This window comes from Lathyrus oleraceus, chromosome 7 (genome assembly GCF_024323335.1).
Source record: "Lathyrus oleraceus cultivar Zhongwan6 chromosome 7, CAAS_Psat_ZW6_1.0, whole genome shotgun sequence".
Taxonomy (NCBI): domain Eukaryota; kingdom Viridiplantae; phylum Streptophyta; class Magnoliopsida; order Fabales; family Fabaceae; genus Lathyrus; species Lathyrus oleraceus.
The window spans coordinates 531,509,056-531,530,301 of record NC_066585.1 but is presented as its reverse complement, the minus strand read 5'-3'; the positions used below and the strand labels follow the sequence as shown (position 1 = coordinate 531,530,301).

General features: G+C 34.4%; 1 protein-coding gene across 1 annotated transcript; it reads right to left on the bottom strand.

Moving 5' to 3' along the window:
* Positions 1-12,641: 12,641 nt before the first annotated feature.
* LOC127106403 (receptor-like protein 7) lies at positions 12,642-20,260 on the bottom strand. Its single transcript, XM_051043698.1, has 2 exons — positions 16,775-20,260; positions 12,642-12,746 (listed from the first exon to the last, which is right to left on the bottom strand). Exon 1 carries the CDS (start codon positions 19,979-19,981, stop codon positions 16,781-16,783), a length of 3,201 nt encoding a protein of 1,066 aa, XP_050899655.1. The 5' UTR covers positions 19,982-20,260; the 3' UTR covers positions 12,642-12,746; positions 16,775-16,780.
* Positions 20,261-21,246: the final 986 nt, after the last annotated feature.

The window sequence follows — 21,246 nt, the reverse complement described above, 5'->3', positions numbered from 1 at the left end:
TTATTGAGCATTTCACAATAGGAAGAAGGAAGCATGGTACATTTTACACACATGTTCAATCCATTCAACACAATTAAAAATCCAGACATGGTAAAATCATAAAATCAACACCATAAAATAATAGACACTTCAAGGATCATGTAGAAAAAAATCTGGAATTATTTAGATCATCAAGCTATTTTTGGTGATTTTTTGAAATTGGAAGAAAAATATGGAAATGAAATGAACCAAACACATGATAATGGAGGGAAATGATAAATGTTGGACTTAATTTGAAAAAATGGAAGAAGCTGGAATCGAAGTGAGGGGAGCGCCTGGACCAAAACGACGCCGTTTTGGCCAGTTGGAGGAAAAATAAAAAAAAGGAATAGAAGCGTTGTGCCTGGGAATCGAAGAGAGCGCCTGGCCTGTTCAAAACGACGTCGTTTTGACGCCTTGCCCTAGCAAAACACCAGGCAGTGGCGCTGCACTACCAGGCGGTGGTTTCCACCGTCTCCTACCTTGGGACGGTGGTTCCACTGTTCACGTGGATATTTTTTTTGCAGAATTTGGAAATAATTACATCATTCGAAAGCTTACAACAAGCACAACACAAATCCAGCATCACTTAATCATAACAAGCCATGGATAACGAGAATCGAAGGAAAACATTCTAGATCTACAAACTTTAATTTCACATAACTTCTTCAAATCTCAACCAAATTCAATGAAATTTAGATCAGAATCACCAGCATGCAAAAACCTATCTAATCATGTCCATAAAATTAAGAAATAAGAGACTCGAAATTTCACCAACCTGGAATGGCAGTGATCAAAACAGTGTGTTCAAGGCCTCCAAAGTGTGTAGATCTCCTCCTTTGCTCTTGTTATGAAGCTTGATGTAGAAATGGATGCTTGCCACGACCTAGATCTTGCTCAATTTGCACTTGCCATTGTTGTGTTCATATGCTTGACATGCTTCAAACCTTGCTCAAATTCCACAAAAAATGGATGATTCATGCTCCAAACTTCATGATGATGATGGATCTATCATGAAAATGTGTGGTTGTGTGGAGAAAATTTGAATTCCAATGAGAGAGAAATTTGGAGGGAAAATGAGATCTAGATCTAGAATTTGTGATTATGAACAATTCTGTTAGGGTTTGCCTTATATACCATGTACTAATCACATCCTAATTAGAATTAAGCATGGTTTAGTTGAGATTAAGCAAAAATAAGGTGTATGACAAATTTTGGAAAATTGGTGGTGTCATGCAAATGTACACGTGAACAGTAGCAAATGGATGATCAAATTCACTTAAAATCACTTCATGCACATGTTGGCAATGGTATTTTGTTCCCATGATGCACCAAATTCAAATTTGCAAATTTCCCTCCAAAATAGTCATGAATATGCAAATGATTATATGATGAAATTTCATGCAATGCCATGAATGATTTGGAAAATATATGTCATGAGGAGCAAAGTGCAAACAGAGGCACTCAATTTGGAGTTATGAGCCAAAAGTTATGGCCTTTTGAAGTTTCAAGCACACTTGGCAATCATTTGATCATATCTCCTCAACCATTCATCAGATGCTCATGATCTTGGACTTTTTGGAAATGGGAGAGAAAGATCTTCAACTTTCATGTCGGACAAAATTTCATTTGAAGCTTCTTTGATGATGTACAATCAAGTTGAATTTGAACCAAAACCTTTCCATTTTTGGAAACTTTCAATTACAGGTCACTTTCCATTTTTGGAAACTTTTGATCTGACCTCAAATTCTTCAAGATATGTATTTAAAATAATGAATAACCCTCTTTGGGACATGAATGAGATGTTGAAACTCATTTCTCCCCCTCCTAGCCCTTAGTTGACCTGCAGTTGACTTTTATGGACCCCAGATGACTTGAACATGCACAAATGACTTTGAGCCTCTAACACTTAAGGAAATGGCTCAAAAATGAACCCCTAGCTTATACAAGCTCAATAAAATCATATGATGATCTCCATCTCAATAAAGACCTCATCTCCTTGAGAATCCCTAGTTGGAATAGAACATTGATTAGGGTTGACCAGAGGTCAAAACCCTAATCCCAAGGAACCTGAGCATGAACAATGAACCCCTTGAGGATGACATAACCATGATGATGGTGATATATTCTTACAACAAAATAATTCTCGACCTTTGAAGGATCAAGAAAACCCTAATTGAAGCTCAAACCCTCAGATGGTTGATGATCAATTTATGGAGACCCTCAGGCTTGAACCTCTTAACCTCTCTATCTTCTGAGCAAGACTTAGGAGGATGACTTGCTTATTTCCAAATGATATACAATATGCAATGACTAATGCCCTAAAACATGAAATGCAATATGCTAAGCTAGTCCCAAGAAGAGGAGGGCAAATTTTGAGGTGTTACACACAGGTGCTGATGTTAATGCAGATGTCAGTATGCCATTCTGGCTGGTACAGGTGCTGAAGATACAGTAGCTGTTATTTGATGTATGCACAGATTTAGGGGGAGAAGAAGTACCCTTGTGCATTATGCATTTGTGTGTCTTACTAGTTGCATCCATAACTAGTAATTCTGTTGTTGTTGCACAGATTTAGGGGGAGGAGAAGTACCCTTGTGCATATGTGTATTACTAGTAGCCATAGCTAGTAATTATTTTGCTTCTGCTGCTGATTAAACTACCGTTAAGTTGTTTAACTGCTGATAGTTTGCCTTATGAACAAAAAGGACAGATATATGTTTTAGCCAAAATTTGCCAAAGGGGGAGTTTGTTGATTCTAAGAGTTGGCAGCAATTTTGGTAAAACAAAGAGTGTTCACAAGATGTCATGTGTGATGTCTTAACATGATATATCCTATGTACCTGCTGGAGTTAAAGAAGATATGCAAGCAGGATTGTTTCAGAATGCCACATACAAAGACAAGGCTTCTGATATTGGTTGTACCTGCTGGAGCTTAATGGAAGACATGTTCATGCAGGACTATTTCAGAAGACATACACAATGTCATGATATCTGATATGGCTGTACCTGCTATAAAAGGAAATTGGATTATGCAGGATTTTTCCAGGATGTCAGACCCGATGTCATGACATCCTGTACACAGAACATTCAGTATGAATGTCTGGTGGTTTGTGATTGCACAATTAATGGCAATCATTGGTTGATTGAAGATATGGCTAGCTGGCGCATTCTATCAGGGATTTCAACCAAATTTACTTATTTTCCAAGGAGATCTTTACAACTGATATAAAAAGATTTGATTGGAAAATATATTTAGGGTTTTCAAGATGTCCAATGTTTCTATAAAAAGGGAATTAGAAAACCTGTTTGTACACACAACCAAAACTGAGCGAAATTTAGAGAGAGAGCTAGGGTTTGTGTCTGTAGGTCATTCAAGTCATCCATTGATGATTGAATTGGACTGATTTGTCTTCTTGATCAAAGCTTTGAAGCAAGATCAAGAGTGTGTCTTCTTGATTGAAACTGTGAAGTAAAATCAAGAGTTTGTAATTGAAAAGTATTTTCTTTTCACAAGGGATTGTTGTTTAAAATCACGGGTGTGTGATTGTAAGGGAAGTGAGTGGGTTCTCATATCTAAGAGTGCTTAGGTAGAAGTTGCACGGGTAGAGATTAGGTGAGAAAGACTGTAACTTGTTGAAGTGTACGGATAGTCTTTGAACTAATTCTATTATAGTGAATTTCCTTCCTGGCTTGGTAGCCCCCAGACGTAGGTGAGTTGCACCGAACTGGGTTAACAATTGCTTGTGTAAATTGCTTTACAATTCTGTTTATATTATCCATTGTGTATTAACAGATATCAGTGTCGTGACATTACCTTCGACATCTTATATCTGATACTAGAATTTCAATAAGAATACATAAATTATTCATAAATTAATAAAAGAATTGTATTCCTTATTTCATCTATTATCTTTTTCTAATATGGGGAAATAGTAAAAAAATGACAATTATTATTAGATAGAAGGAGTATTATTTAAAAAAAAAAATTACTCAAATCTAGGAACATACACCATATGATTATACTCTGATATAACTAAAAGTACAAATGTGCAGTAATCCTTAGTGAATAAGAGATGTCAGAGGCTTTAATGTTGTTGTGATCTTAAGGGGTAGTTCACGTGAGAGGAGAAACTGTTGTATCTAGAGGTGTTCGTGGTGCAGTTTGGACAATAAAAATTATCTGAACCGCAAGAGAAAAAAGCATGTGATTCAGTTTAGTTTGGTTGACTTTTAGAAATAAAACTGAACCAAACTAATGCGGTTTGGATTGGTTCGGTTGGTTCAGTTTTTTTACAAGATTTTTATTGAGTCATACATACATCTAAAGAGAACAACATAACTTTATATTTAATCATTCATACATAAACAAATAACATCAAAACTCATCATATTTAGACAAAGTCTTCTCATTAAATATACAAAATTAAGACTAGACAAAAGTGGAATAAAAAATATAAAATAGTGGCAGAAAATAATATCAAAAACATTATAATAAAACATAAAAAATAGATGAGATGAGAGATTAGAGAAGAAGAAAAAGAAAGAACATAAGAGATGCGAGATTAGAGAAGAAAATTGCGATAAAAACGTAATTGGAAGAGAAAACAGTATTCTAAAAATGAGAAGATGAAAAAGAAAGAACACGAGAGCATGAATTAGAGTAGAAGAGGCGAGACGTACATGGAAAAGAAGATGAGATGAATGTGTGATACTACTTGGACAAATTTGAAAAGGTTGAAACTGAAACCCTAAGTGTGAATAAGAGAAATCGTTTGCAATTGTAACGTTAAGGCATAATAGGTTTGGGTTTTGTGTTGGATGTGGGATAAGTGAAGTTTGGGTTGTAACTTAATGTGGTTTGATTTGGTTTAGTTCGGTTTGAAAAATACAAATCGTAAACCAAATTGAACTGCGCGGTTTTGTTAAAAAATGACCCAAAGACATCTGAACCAAATGCGTTTTTTTGCAGTTTCGATTTGGTTTGGTTTGGTTTGTAGTTTTCTATTGGATTGGTTTGGTTTTGAACACCCCTAGTTGTATCTATGTCATTTCCATGTTGTAGTTACCCTAGTCTATCACGGTACTAATGTACTTATAATACCATGGGTCTAGATCCCATATTTTCTAGTATACCGCAACCATTTTGGGATTGGGTAGTTGTTTCCCTAAATTCAAGAAGCGCAGTTAAACTCCATGACCACTTATGTAATGTTTATTGACACAATACACATTTTACACATGATCGCACTTCATGGATGGAGACACCTAAGTCCCAAGCGACGTATCCGGAGAAGAGGCGCTCTATTTGAAAAAGGGTGTTTGAACTAATAAACGGGTGATTTGGGAAGGATGATGAGCTAAGTGTATGTCGCCCCTCCCCTAAAGTCTATTCCAATTACATCACTACACAATGATTCAAACACGAGGATTCATAAAGGCCAAATTATTTTAACTCTTGACTCACATTCGACCTTCCGTATTAGCCTAGTCGAAGGTTTAGTTCTTGAATTTCGTGAATTCTCCAAAAAAAATGTTCCCGACAATAATGGTATATTTTATTGTCCTTGTGTTGTTTGCGGGAATATCAAAAAATGGTCAAAGAAAGAAATATTACATCACCTATGTTGTGATGGAATATATCAAAATTATACAACATGGACGTGGCATGGAGAAGTGGATAATAATTGAAATGTGATGTCATAAATGGATGAAGAAGATGAAGATATGGATGATAGACTAGAAGATATGATCTATGATATTAGAGAATCATCTTATATGAAAACCCATATTATGACAATTTATGTAGCGACAAAGATGCACCTTTATATAAGTGGTGCACTAGTTTTACACGATTGCCTGTGTTGCTAAAATTATTTAATTTGAAGGCAAAAGGTGAATGGTTGGATAAAAGTTTCACAGGATTGCATGATTTAGTGGAACAAATGCTACCACGAGATAACAATTTGTCGGATCGTTGTTATGAGGCCAAGACGATATTGTGTCCAATGGGTTTGGAGTATGTCAAAATACATGCATGCCCTAATGATTGCATATCATACAAGAAATATTATGAAAATTTGGGTCAATATCCATAATATGGTAAGTCGCGCTACAAGTTGAATAACAATGGTGATGACAATGACAATTTTAGTAAGAAGTGTCCTCCTGATAAAGTGTTATGGTACTTCCTAATAATTTCAAGGTTAAAGAGACTTTTTGTTAATGCGAATGACGCAAAGAATATTAGGTGGAATTCAGATGAAATAAAATATGATGGAAACATTCGCTATGTAACTGATTCTTTACAATGGAAGAAAATTGGTTAATTTTTTCCAGATTTTGGCCTTGAGCCAAGAAACCTTAGGCTTGGGCTTGCCACAGATGGAATGAGCCTCTTTGGTAATCTGAGTACTAACAATTCTCCGTAGCCTGTTCTTATCACGATTTACAAGAAATTTCCTTGGTTGTGCATAAAGCATAGGTATATGATGTTAAGTATGATGATTTCTGGACCAAGACAACCTCGAAACGACATAGATGTTTATCTAAGTCCATTAATTGAGGATTTAAAACTTTTTGGGGTAAAGATGTTGACGTTGATGTTGAATATTCTGGTGATTTTAAGATGTGCACAATGTTATTTTGCACACATAATAAACGACTTTCCTGCATATGGTAATTTGGTTGGATATAGTATCAAAGGATGTAAAACATGTCCTATATGTGAATCAAAAACCTGTTTTCACCAGCTTGAGTTTGGAAAAAAGATAGTTTACATTGGGTATCAAAAATTTCTATTATCATAGATTGGAGAAGGATTTTAACGAAGAGCATAGGGCTTGAAAACACTCATAAATATTTAACTGGCGGTGAAGTTTATGAACAACAATAACACCTTACCATTTTCTTTGGAAAGAATAAAGAAGGTCCCGTTGAGAGGAATATTTGGAAAAAGAGATCAGTGTTCATTGATCTTCCATATTGGTCTAGATTCAATGTAAGATATTGTCTTGATGTGATACATGTGGAGAAAAATGTGTGTGATAGTTTGATAGGAACAATTATAAACATTCTAGGCAAGACTAAAGATAATAATAATTCCCTTTTAGATATGGTGGAGATGAGTATACGACAACAATTGGCTTCAGAAGATAGAGGAAAAAGATCTTATTTAACTCCGACATGTCACACTCTATATAAAAAGGAAAAAAAAGTTTTTGCGAGTGTTTGCACGGTATCAACGTTTCCCATGGTTACTCTTCAAACATCAAGAAACTTGTATCAATGAAAGATCTCAAGTTAATTGGCTTAAAATCTCATAATTGGCTTAAAATTTCAAAAAATTATATGAATTAGAAGATGAGACTGCAATAATATTGTGTCAATTGGAGATGTATTTTCCTCCATCATTTTTTGACATTATGGTTCACTTACTTGTTCATCTAGTTAGAGAAATTAGATTTTGTGGTCTAGTTTATTTAAGATGGATGTATCCTATAGAGCGATACATGCATATATTTAAAGGATATATGAAAAATCATCATCGACTGGAAGCTTCGATCATTGAAAGGTACATCACAAAATTAGTTGTTGAGTTGTGTTCAAACTATTTGTCGAAAATACAGTCTATTGGAATTCCAAAGTCTCGTCATGCTAACATATTTAAAGGTAGAGGTACTCAAGGTTTAAATGTTAAGTCAATGGATCGAGATGTAGTACTTGAAGCACATTTCAAGATATTGAATAGTATTAGTGTAGTTAAATCTTATATAGCTACTCACAAAATAGTTATAAAGAAAAATATCTCTGAATGAATGACAATTGGTTGTTGACAAGGCATAACAAGGAATTCATAAGTTAGTTTAATAAGAGGATTTCTAATGATTATGGTGCATCCGAGATAATTAAATGGTTGTTGTACATGCCAAAGTTTAATGTGATAACTTGGACGACATACGACATTTCTAATTATTCCTTTTATACAAAAGCAAAAGATGATCATAGTACAATGAAAAATAGTGGGGTTATGGTTGAGGTCGAATCCATGTATTTCTATAGTTCAAAAGATAAGAATCCTATTTTGGCAAACACCGCATTTTGTGGTTTCATTGAGGAGATTTGGAGATTGATTATGTTATTTTCAAAGTGCCTTTATTTAAATGCAAGTATGTTCGCAATAACAATGGTGTACAAACTGATGAGTTAGGATTCACACGAGTTAACCTTGGCAAGACAACTTATAACAATGAACCATTCATCATGGTTACTCAAACAAAACAAGTTTTTTATGTGACAAATCCTACGGACTTATCGAGGAGATGGTCAATTGTTTTCAAAGGAAAAGGAATTCCTCATAGTAGTGATGATGAAAGTTTTGATATTCCTTCCACTCCTTCTTATGCAACACAAGTTCCTATTTCATATGAAGAAGTTGATAGAGATGATGTACATGTTATTCGTAATGATCATCAATAATGCATATGGGAAAATTAACAACTAAATAGTTTATATTCTTCATTCATAGTTTATTGTATGTTATAATTTCTAATGATCTTATTTTCGAACAACTATTATTATTTGAAATTATAGGTGTTTAAAGTCAAGACAATAAGACAACAAGATATTATTATTTGATGTAATAATGTGTACATTGTAGGTTGTTTTGTGCCATTTTGGTTTTGATGTAATATACAATTTTTGGTTCCTAATGGAATTGTTTCATTGATGTAATACATTTTTGGCTAAAATAGTGTGTTGGTCCTTACAAGTTAGCGAGTTTTTGATTTTGGTCCTTGTAACTTTTTTTTTTTGTTTGAGTCCTTATATCTCACTTTTTGTGTTGGTTTTAGTCCCTAAAGTCAAAATCCACAGATTTCCTGCGGATTTTCCTTCAAATTTTACTTTTAGGGACTAAAAAAAAGATAAAAGTGATATATAGGGACTCAGACAAATAAAAAAAGATACAGGGACCAAAATAAAAAAAATCGCTAACTTACAGGGACCAAAAGACTATTTAAGCCTACAATTTTCGGTCTAATTCAATTCAAAAACGGGTGTATTGTTGTTTCTGGTCTGATACGATTCAGAAGTATTCAAGTTAAAAATTTGGGAATACTGTAAAATTGAAAAAATATATACTAAAAAGCAAATAATATCACAACGGTTTTTTAATTGAATTGTTGTTATAAGTATAACACTATCCAAAATAATAAAACACGATAATGAAGTTGATGGGATTCAAACACCTGATCTATAAATTATTTCACAATAATTATTTTCTTTACCCATTGTTATAAGTAGCACGCTACCTAACTTATAACCACGACTACTCACCCGTTGTAGAAACCAGCATACATACAATCACACGCTACCTAGCAGCAGACGTGAAACCATCATTATATGTATTTTACAACCGTCGTTATATGTGTTTTTCGTAGTAGTAGTGACTCCATAACAACCACATATAACACCACACTTACCTCTCTATCCATTTAAATAGAAAACAAAAAGAAAAAAGGTAAAAATGGGAGGACTAAAAACGTGAGTAGAAGCATACTCACCTCCTCACTAACCAACCCATTTTACTACACCAACATATAACTTATACTCTCACTCTCATATAAAAAAAATCAAATAGAGAAAAAAAGCAACAAAAAACACAATTGAAATAACGACTGTCCTTCTTCATGTAGCATCATCTCCCCCTTCACTTTCATTTCCAGCCACCCTTCTTCGTGAGCCTTTCCATTCACGTCGATCGACCAGACACTACAAACTCCAACCACTTCCACCCTCCACACCACCACTGTGAAAACCGTCGATAGCCTCCACACACAGCCAACAACCAAAACAAACAACACCTTAAAACTCTCCATCACACATCACGACCAAACCACAACACCAACATCATGAAACAACTCAACTTTGTTTCACTCTAGCCACCACTTCAGCAAGACTCACTGACCACCGCAAATCTCTTCTCCAACAGCTCTACACCAAGCCCAGTCCTCTCCTCACAACTTAGTTCAACACCACCACCTTTTTCTCTCATCATTTCTTGCAGCAGTAGTGACAACATGGTAACATTTCGATTTGAAATTTCTGTTGTTGTTTTTGCATATCTGCTGTTTGGTTATGTTTGTATTTCCTTATCGATTGTGTTGTGTTTATATTTTATGTTGGTTGTGCTGGATTTTGACGTATATGATGTTGTAATAATGTAAACATAATTGGGATTGTGCGTTATGTGCTGTTTTGTTTTGGATTTATTTTTATTGCGGAGGAATTGAGTTGGTTCAATCCACAGGTTTGACACGATTTATATGTCGTAATGTTGCTGGATTTTTTTTCTTTTGGCATATTAATGTAAATATTCATTATAAAAGTCGATGCTTTATTGTTTATTGTTGAGCCGAAATCGGATCTGATAAAATCATGCGTATTCAATTCAATTTCGTTCATCAACATTGTGTTGTGCGCGTTTCGTTTTGATTGCAATGATCGCATTTTACATTAGCGTTTTGCTGGCTATTTTTTTTTCTCTTTTTTACATATGGAATTTTCAACTTGGTTGTCATCACGTTTTAATTCTATTTCGTATGCGCTTTTGTTGGTTTGGCATGGCGGCAATTCGTATTTTCTTTTCGATACATTGCATTTCGACATGTGGCTTTTACTTATGTTATGCTTTATTCGTTGTGTTTAATTCATTTGTGATAACTGTGTTTCGCATTAGCTACTTATAATTCGATTTATGTTGATATACAATGATTCAATTTCGTTACATTTAAATTGAATTTAAATTATGCCTTTATCAACGTTTGCATTGCACGTCTTCGCTTTACGTGAACTAAATTCATGTCCTTGTGTTATGATATTTTGACATGTGCATGCTTTGTGTTTATTTACCTTTTCGATTCAATGGTGATGATTGTGTCTTTGTAGTAATTGTATGCGCATTGTTTAGCTTGTCATATGTTACATGCTATATACAATATTGCGATCCGAATGGTTTATGGAGTACGTTACGCCATCACATTAGAGTTCGGTTATCACGCTAGAATTCGCGACCTTGTGTTACAATCCGATTGTGTTAGGGTATTTTGAGTTTGCGTTATCATGCTAGAATTAGTCACCATCTTTTCCCTGAATACTTAGATACGAGTTGTATAACTCGACCATAAGAGTATTCGTCTTCCATTCAAAATACCCTAACCATATCTAACCCTTTTACAATTAATTGGGTGAAAAGGAAACAATTTAGTGTTTAGTACACTTTTTCTTGATTGTTTGGATACGAGCTGTCTAGCTCGACCATTCGAGCATTTGTCATCCACTCAAAATACAATCCAACACATTCAAGCCTTTTTCCTTTTGCCTTTTAAAACTCGAATCATTTTCATAAACGAAAGGTGTATCATCTCGAGACGATGCAAAATAGTGGTTTGTCCTTATATATGTTAGTAAGCTAGCGAAGTTTTCCCACAAACATTGATACGTCTATCTATTCTGATGTGATGCAAACGTCCCCTTTGTCCACTGTGTTAGGTAGTAAGCAATGTTTTCCGCTCGATTGTGACTAAATATATTTTGTAAAATCGACCAACAAACAAATATTTTCTATCCAGAATTATGTAGCCTTGAGTTCTCCATCACACATGGGAATACATAAGAGCGAGATTCAATGTCTCATTAGGAAGTCTAATAAAAAACTTATTTTTTCGTCCTTTTCTCTTTGCTTTTAATAACTTGAAGACAACAAATAACGAAAATTAACATTCCATTCACAAATCTAACTAAATAGTTTTTGTTGAGTACAACGGATGTAAGAGGTGATAATACCTTCCTCTCTCGTAACCGACTCCCGAACCCGAATTTGGTTGCGAGGACCATTTTCCTTCTATTTTAAGGGTTTTATCGATATTTTCCCTTTCTTTTTTGGAATAAATAAAATTCGGCGGCGACTTTGTTGTTATTTCGAGCGTGCGAGGCCGTCCATTGTATTTTTTCACGTCGCAAAAGTTGTCGATAAAAAAATGCACTCCATAATTTATTGTTTTCCTACGTTAACAAAATTGAGAAATTTATTCATATACATGCTATAAATTGTAAGCAATTTCAGCATAAAAAATGGTGAATGGTAAAAAATTAAAAAGGAAACAAGTCATGTTACTTGTAATTTTTTATCATTCACCATTTTTTGCAAGTAAAATGTTACATTAGTTTTTATAAAATTAAGGGGAAAATCCTTATTTTATTTTATTTTTTAATTAAAAAGAAAAATCCTATGCTCTACATTCATAAAGTAATATTTGATTTTTCCCAAGATTCAATGAAATGAGGATCCAACATTTTTTTCTCCAATAACCAACATTTACTCTTCATCGACAGTGATTAAAAAAAATGAAAATAATATTAATGTTACTATTTTTGTTAACACTGGAAATGACACAATAGAGGAAATAGAAAGGGAAATTTTTTAATTTAAAAGATAATTATTAAGAAAATAAAGGATTATAAAAATAATTGATAAAAAACCATAATTATTAAGAAAATTAAGAAAATAAAGGATACTATTTTTGAAACTTTTTCTACATCCTATTTTATGCTCTTCTTGTTTAAAATAGAATAGACTGTCAAAGTTACTGAACAACAGGAAATTGTTTATTGTTGAAAACAACATTGTTGAAAATAGAAAATACTAGTTTGATAATTAGCACACTCAACTAGTAACTAATGCCACCTTAAAACTATGTATGTTTGTCCTCTCTGGGTTACATATTCAAGATACATCCTTGGAAATATCCAGCAAAGAATTTTATCCACAAGTTTCCAATATCTTATTCTCCACTTCTTCCAAAACATGAGAGGACGAATGAAGGCTTTGATTGAGAGAGAGAGAGAAACGGAATGCAAGAGTGACAATGTTTCTACCCAAGGGTTCTATTTATAGAACCACTTGTGTGGGCTTCAAGCTAAAAAGCCCACTTAAGTGTATTTTGGCCCATATCTTATAATATGCCCAAAATCACTTAAGCGTGTGGTACCTTACCATATTTCGTATTCCACTTAAGTGCACCGTACCTTACGGTGTTCCTTAGTTACTCTATTTCTCATCAATCCGTCCTTTGTGTGTGACCCTGTAGGTTTTCGCGACGTTGGCAATTATATTAAATCACGCATTTAACATAATAAACAGTGAGCGGTATCTAGCAACACATCACTGCTACCCAAGACACGAAAATGTCCTGTGATCTGACAAATCCTTCTGTGATAATAATTATGTGTATAATTACCCTTTTGCCCTTATGTCTATATTGAACACAAGGCATAGACCGTGTCATCCTTGTCCAGTTCAATATTGGGCCCATAGACATTTATCCTGTTACGAAGGATGGGCAAATTCCATCTAGGTCACTCATGTCCCTTAGCATGCTTCGTGGAGTACCCATCAACTGTCTTTATGGTTATCCAGTTACGGACAAGGTTGGATCAACAATAAAGCACTCGACTCTACATCTAGGGTCCATAGTGGTTTCAGGTCGAAGAGTGGTATACACCATTATCACCATGAGAATAACTTATGACACTTTGCATAACATTCTATATAGTATTCTCATATCGGGTCAATCCAGTATGAATATTACTCTTAATATTCATACCTATGTTTAAGACTTGATAACTCTTTATCCATGATCCATGAGACGTGATCATCAGTCTACAAACATAATAGTCTTCATGCTTTAATGTTATCCCACCTCACAATAAAGCTTGACTACGGATACTTTAAGAATAGTGTCCTTATGTTTAATGTGATCTCATGATTAAGTCATACTTGATACATTAAACGAACTATCTATTCCAGGGACTTTATTAAACAAACATAATAAAGAAAAATGCCTTTTATTATTAATAAATAATTCGATACAAGTAACAAAAGTATTGGCCTCTAAGGCTTACACCAATAGAAAGCCCATATTTATGACAATTTATGTAGCGACAAAGATGCACCTTTATATAAGTGGTGCACTAGTTTAACACGATTGCCTGCGTTGCTAAAATTATTTAATCTGAAGGCAAAAGGTGAATGGTTGGATAAAAGTTTCACAGGATTGCATGATTTAGTGGAACAAATGCTACCAGGAGATAACAATTTGTCGGATCGTTGTTATGAGGCCAAGAAGATATTGTTTCCAATGGGTTTGGAGTATGTCAAAATACATGCATGCCCTAATGATTGCATATCATACAAGAAATATTATGAAAATTTGGGTCAATATCCATAATATGGTGAGCCGCGCTACAAGTTGAATAACAATGGTGATGACAATGACAATTTTAGTAAGAAGTGTCCTCCTGATAAAGTGTTATGGTACTTCCCAATAATTTCAAGGTTAAAGAGACTTTTTGTTAATGCGAATGACGCAAAGAATATTAGGTGGCATTCAGATGAAATAAAATATGATAGAAACATTCGCTATGTAACTGATTCTTTACAATGGAAGATAATTGGTTAATTTTTTTCCAGATTTTGGCCTTGAGCCAAGAAACCTTAGGTCTGGGCTTGCCATAGATGAAATTAGCCTCTTTGGTAATCTGAGTACTAACCATTCTCCGTAGCCTGTTCTTATCACGATTTAAAAGAAATTTCCTTGGTTGTGCATAAAGCACAGGTATATGATGTTAAGTATGATGATTTATGGACCAAGACAACCTGGAAACGACATAGATGTTTATCTAAGTCCATTAATTGAGGATTTAAAACTTTTGTGGGGTAAAGATGTTGACGTTGATGTTGAATATTCTGGTGAAAATTTTAAGATGTGCACAATGTTATTTTGCACACACAATAAACGACTTTCCTGCATATGGTAATTTGGTTGGATATAGTATCAAAGGACGTAAAACATGTCCTATATGTGAATCTAATACCTGTTTTCACCAGCTTGAGTTTGGAAAAAAGATAGTTTATATTGTGTATCGAAAATTTCTAAAACCAATCATCCTTATCATAGATTGCAGAAGGATTTTAACGAAGAGCATGGAGCTTGAAAACACTCATAAATATTTAATTGGCGGTGAAGTTTATCAACGACAATAACACCTTACCATTTTCTTTGGAAAGAATAAAGACAGTCCCGTTGAGAGAAATATTTGGAAAAAGAGATCAGTGTTGATTGATCTTCCATATTGGTTTAGATTCAATGTAAGATATTGTCTTGATGTGATACATGTGGAGAAAAATGTGTGTGATAGTTTGATAGGAACAATTATAAACATTCTAGGCAAGACTAAAGATAATAATAGTTCCCTTTTAGATATGGTGGAGATGAGTATACGAAAACAGTTGGTTTCAGAAGATAGAGGAAAAAGATCTTATTTAACTCCGGCATGTCACACTCTATATAAAAAGGAAAAAAAAGTTTTTGCGAGTGTTTGCATGGTATCAATGTTTCCCAAGATTACTCTTCAAACATCAAGAAACTTGTATCAATGAAAGATCTCAAGTTAATTGGCTTAAAATCTTATGATTGTCATGTCTTGATGCAATAACTACTACCAGTGGCTATCCATGGCATCCTTCCAAAAAATGTAAGAGTAACTATAACCAAATTGTGCTTATTCTTCAGTGCTATATGTAATAAATTTCTTGATTTCAAAAAATTATATGAATTAGAAGATGAGATTGCAATAATATTGTGTCAATTGGAGATGTATTTTCCTCCATCATTTTTTGACATTATGGTTCACTTACTTGTTCATCTAGTTAGAGAAATTAGATTTTGTGGTCTAGTTTATTTAAGATGGATGTATCCTATAGAGCGATACATGCGGATATTTAAAGGATATATGAAAAATCATCACCGACTGGAAGCTTCAATCATTGAAAGGTACATCACAAAAAGAAAAATCCTATGCTCTACATTCATAAAGTAATATTTGATTTTTTCCAAGATTCAATGAAATGAGGAACCAACATTTTTTTCTCCAATAACCAACATTTTTTTCTCCAATAACCAACATTTTTTTCTCCAATAACCAACATTTACTCTTCATCGACAGTGATTACGAAAAAAAATTAAAATAAAATTAATGTTACTATTTTTGTTAACACTGGAAATGACACAATAGAGGAAATAGAAAGGGAAATTTTTTAATTTAAAAGATAATTATTAAGAAAATAAAGGATTATAAAAATAATTGATAAAAAACCATAAAATCTTATCTTCCACCCTAAATGAAACGGTTGTCAAGTTGAACTAGAAACATTAATAAATAGAAAGAAAGCAATTTTGAGAACAAAACATTGAATCATTCAAAGTAAAGCTTATCATTTAATTATAGCTTTTGACTTTGTTGCATCATAATTTTAGATCTCACAAAGTGAGTCTATAATATTTATGCAAAAGTTCCATTAGAATTATTACTTAGCTTATCAAACGTTTCTTGCTATAATCATTAACAAGAAAATATTTTGTTATAATCATTATATTTGAATTGAACATGTCGTTTATCTTTATGAAAAGTTACAACACTTAAGAACTATTCAAATTTTATCATTACTTGTCTTTAGGAGTTGTAATGCCATTTCCTTCTAATATGAAACTTTTTCTACACCCTATTTTATGCTCTTCTTGTTTAGGGATTACAAGTGGAAATTGTCTAGACTGTCAAAGTTACTGAACAACAGGAAATTGTTTATTGTTGAAAACAACATTGTTGAAAACAACATTGTTGAAAATAGAAAACTCACTAGTAACTAATGCCACCTTAAAACTATGTATGTTTGTCCTCTCTGGGTTACATATTCAAGATACATCCTTGGAAATATCCAGCAAAGAATTTTATCCACAAGTTTCCAATATCTTATTCTCCACTTCTTCCAAAACATGAGAGGACAAATGACGATTCCAAGACCAAAAACAGATCCCAGTTCTACACTTAAGAAATTCCAATCTATAGAACAAGCTAGCCTCCCACATGCAAGTTCAGGATGCACCTCGTCCTGCCTCTTATCATCTGGTATTTCAGTCAATGGAGGTCCATATAGTCCATCATTTCCTTCAAAGGAAGAAGCTGGAAATGATTGAAGTTGAGTACCTGTTGGAATCTTACCCACCAAATGATTGAACGAAAGGTTTAAATAAGAAAGAAAGGACAAGCTCTCTAGCTGCATAGGAATCTCACCAACCAAAGAGTTATTTGAGAGGTCTAATGACTCTAATTGTTTCATGTTCCCTATGGCAGAAGGGATTTCACCTGAGAAATGGTTGTTTGAAATGTTGAGAATATAAAGTGCTTTGAAGTCCATCAGCACCTTTGGTATAGGTCCTTGAAAATGATTGGATGAGAAATCAATGGTTGTGAATATTGAAATGATTTTAACCAATTCCAGTTGTTGACCTTTGCTTGTAACTGTTACTGAATTTTCATAATAAATTTGATTGAATTGAAGAACCTCAAACCTGATGTGGTTTACTTTCGAATCAATTTGGTTTTTATCAGACATCATTGCCTCCCACCCTGCGAAACTTTTTTCAGGTAGCTTACCACTGAAGTTGTTAAAGGCTAGATCAATTATTTGAAGCATAGGCCAAGTGTCATCCGTAGTTGGACATTCAATGGGACCATAGAATTTGTTTTTCCGCAAGACTAGGACTCGGAGTGTAGATATGTCCTTCAAAAAACATGGAAATGTGTCAATGATGTTATTGTTTGCAAGGTCCAGCACTTCCATTGTTGAGCAATTAGCAAGAGATTTTGGAATCTGTCCATCTAAGTTATTCTTTTGGAGATCCAGAGTCCTTAGAGCACAAGAAGGTGGATATACATCTGGGATAGAGCCTAATAGGTTGTTCTTCTTCAAATTTAATACCATGAGGTTTTGAGTCATTAGGCACGTGGGAATTATTCCAGAAATGTTATTATTGGACATATCAAGCACTTCAAGATTTGAAGCATTGCACAAGGAATCAGGGAGGCTTCCCTGTAAATTATTATTTGAAAGAGAGAGAAATATTGTGAAATTCAGGTAGTTACCAAGGTCTTGTGGGAGAGATCTAAATTTGTTCATTGAGTAATCTAAATAGGAAGCATATTTAGGAAAAACAGGTATTGGCCCTCTCAATTGGTTGTTGTGAAGGTCGAGGCCTATCAATTTGTAAGTTAAGTTTTGCAAAGGTCCTTCCAAATCAGTGAGCATATTGTGAGAAACATTAAGACTTTTGAGATTTTGTAGTCTCCAGATCCAGTTGGGCATTTTTCCTTGAATTTGATTATTTGAAAGGTCTAGCGAGCCTAGTCTGGATTTGTTTCTCAAGAAACTAGGAAAAGTTTTCATATTGCAAGATGCCAAATTTAAATTGGTAAGAGTGGGAAAGGAAGTATGATTAACCTTTTTAACATTCACATTGATTGATATTTTGTTGTATGAAAGGACTAGTGTAGATAAATATCTAAGCCCCAAAAGCTCATCTAGCTGCAGCGGCCCATTGAATCTATTAGAGGAAAGATCAAGGTAAGAAATTGAACCGAGCTGAAAGATATATTTTGGAATAGACCCCGAGAGATTATTGCTACTTAAATCAAGGGTGTTGACTACAGAGGAAGACACACTTAAGAATTCATCAAATTTACTAAACTGGTTGGATGAAAGTTGAATCTTCTGTAGTAACATGAGTGTAAAAAGGGATGAAGGAATGCTTCCATTGAAAAAATTGTCACGCAAGTCAATGTTGACAAGTTTGTGCAGTCCTTCAAAGTGAGAAGATGTTGGAACTTCACCACTTAAACGATTATGAGAAAGGTCTAGCTGTGTAAGGTTTTTGGCCATGTAAAATGATGGCATTGGACCTGTGAAGCTATTAGACGACAAATCTATGTATCTAAGTTTTGTAAGATTTGATAGTGAATTAGGAAGTATTCCACTAAATTTACAATAAGAAAGATCCAATTCATATAATAGCTTCAAGTTACCAATGGTGTATGGAATTTCTCCAGAAAAGTTTGTGTTACTTACCCTTAAAGTCTGTATAGATCCACTCAAAGGAAATTCTGCAAATGAACCATGGAGATTGTTGTTGAACGATAAATCAATATTAGACAACTTTCCAGTTTGGAATATCTTGTGTGGAAATATACCACTCAACCCGCAAAATGCAAGACTAAGGGTGGTCATGTTTTTAAAATTGACAAATGTTTCTGGCACCGGAGACGAAAAACTGTTCCCATCAAGAATAATGAGTGATAGGTTTTTTAGTTTTGTTAGGGAAGAATCAAGTGGTCCTGATAAATTACAGTAAGACATGCTCAACTCTTGCAGGTCACGCAGCGGAGACAAAGCATTGCTCCATTTGTTTTCCTGAGCCTGGGTTAATAATACACCATCTAGATACAATTGCCTAAGACCAGTCATATTTTGGACAAGCTTCTGTAGATTTGGTTTCTCTAGTTTCAGCCATTGTCCTAGGGAGTAATCAAAAGCTGAAATGTCAAGAGTAATCAACTTTGTAAGCTGTGAAATCTCAAATGGAATCTGCCCGACAAAGCTAGCATGTGACAAATTCAGATAAGTCAACTTGTCCAACATGCTGAATCCTGATGGAATGAGAGAATTGAAATTGTTATTAGCCAAGTTCAGTTTCTGGAGGTGTTGAAGACTAAAAAGACGGCTTGAATTGTCAAATCCACCAGAGATATATTCTCCACTCAAGTCAAGGCCAATAACATTCCCTTCAGTGTCACAAGTTACACCACTCCAGTTGCAGCAAGCAATGCTTTGATTCCACAACTTCAGTTTGCTTGAACTTTCAAGCTTGAACATAAGACTGTTCTTTAACTGGAGTAGTGATGATTGTTGATGCTCACGACATTTGGCAGAGATAAAAGTGATTTGGAAACTGATATATATGTAGTAGAAGCATAAAAGGAAGGAAAACAATGAATGTAATGTAATTTTCATTGTTATTTACTCTTTCTTAGTGTCAATCAGTTGTTTTATAAAGTTGCAGATATAGGCAATCAGCACTGTTGTGTCTTCAAGTGTGGAACGGGTCAACAGTTTTAAGGAAGTTTCGTTGAACTGTCTATGAAGTTGCTGCATAATCAACGCAAAGCTGTTTGAAAAATAATTGAGTGAAAATGTTGTTGTCGGTTGCATTTTCATTGCTTCCAAATCATGAGGACTTTTCCTATGAATTAGTTCCTTGAACTATTTTATGATTTGCAATATAAATGACTATCCCTACACTATTTTTCTAGTTTCTCTCTTTCGTTAAGAGTTACACAAAACTACTTCGGTGAGATTCGTTAGAACAGAAACGCGAATACAGATAAGAGTAAAGAGGCAATCTACTATCATTGCATAGGAGTGACGTTATAGTTTGATTTTGAAGATCCAACCTAGTGGGTCAATGTTGAAGGGTAATTCAGTATTTTAATATTTCGCCTATGTGGCATTATTATTTGTATATATATAGTGTTATAACTGTCAACAGTTGTATCCACGGAATAGTGTAGTGCAATGTGTGCGCAACTAATTTTTGTGTGTAACCGTTAGTGAAATTATTAGAGAAAGTTTGTTAGAATTTTCGGTCTCTCTCTCTCTCTCTCTCTCTCTCTCTCTCTCTCTCTCTCTCTCTCTCTCTCTCTCTCTCTTCTCTTTCATCCTCCATCTTCATTTTTTTACCTTGTGCACCAACAATTAGTATCTAGAGCTTCAAATCAGATCCATAGGGAAACACGAGTGAATGGTGAGGTGTTGTGTGATTGATTTCGTTTCTTGAGTTCGTGTTGAACTTTTGATCGAAATCATAACAAAATCACATTTCTTGATTCTGCGGGATTGGGAAACATTATTGTTTGGTGAGATCTAAGTGTATTGCACAAGGTTGAAGATGAACGGAAACGGTAATCTGAGTACCAAGCTTCTAGTGTTCGATGGCAAGAACTGGAATCGGTGGATGATTCAGATACGTGTGTTGTTCGGCGCTCAAGATGTTCTTGATCTCGTCAACGACGGTTACGTTCTGGTTGCACTTCTGGTAAATGCAACGGATGCGCAGAGAAATGCCCAACATGGTCTGAGGAAGAAGGATCAGAAGACGTTGTTCTACATCCATCAGTGTGTGGATGTGAATGTGTTTGATAAAATTGCTTATTCGATGACGGCAAAGACTGCGTGGGACACATTAGTATGGTCATACGACGGTGATGCATCAGTGAAGA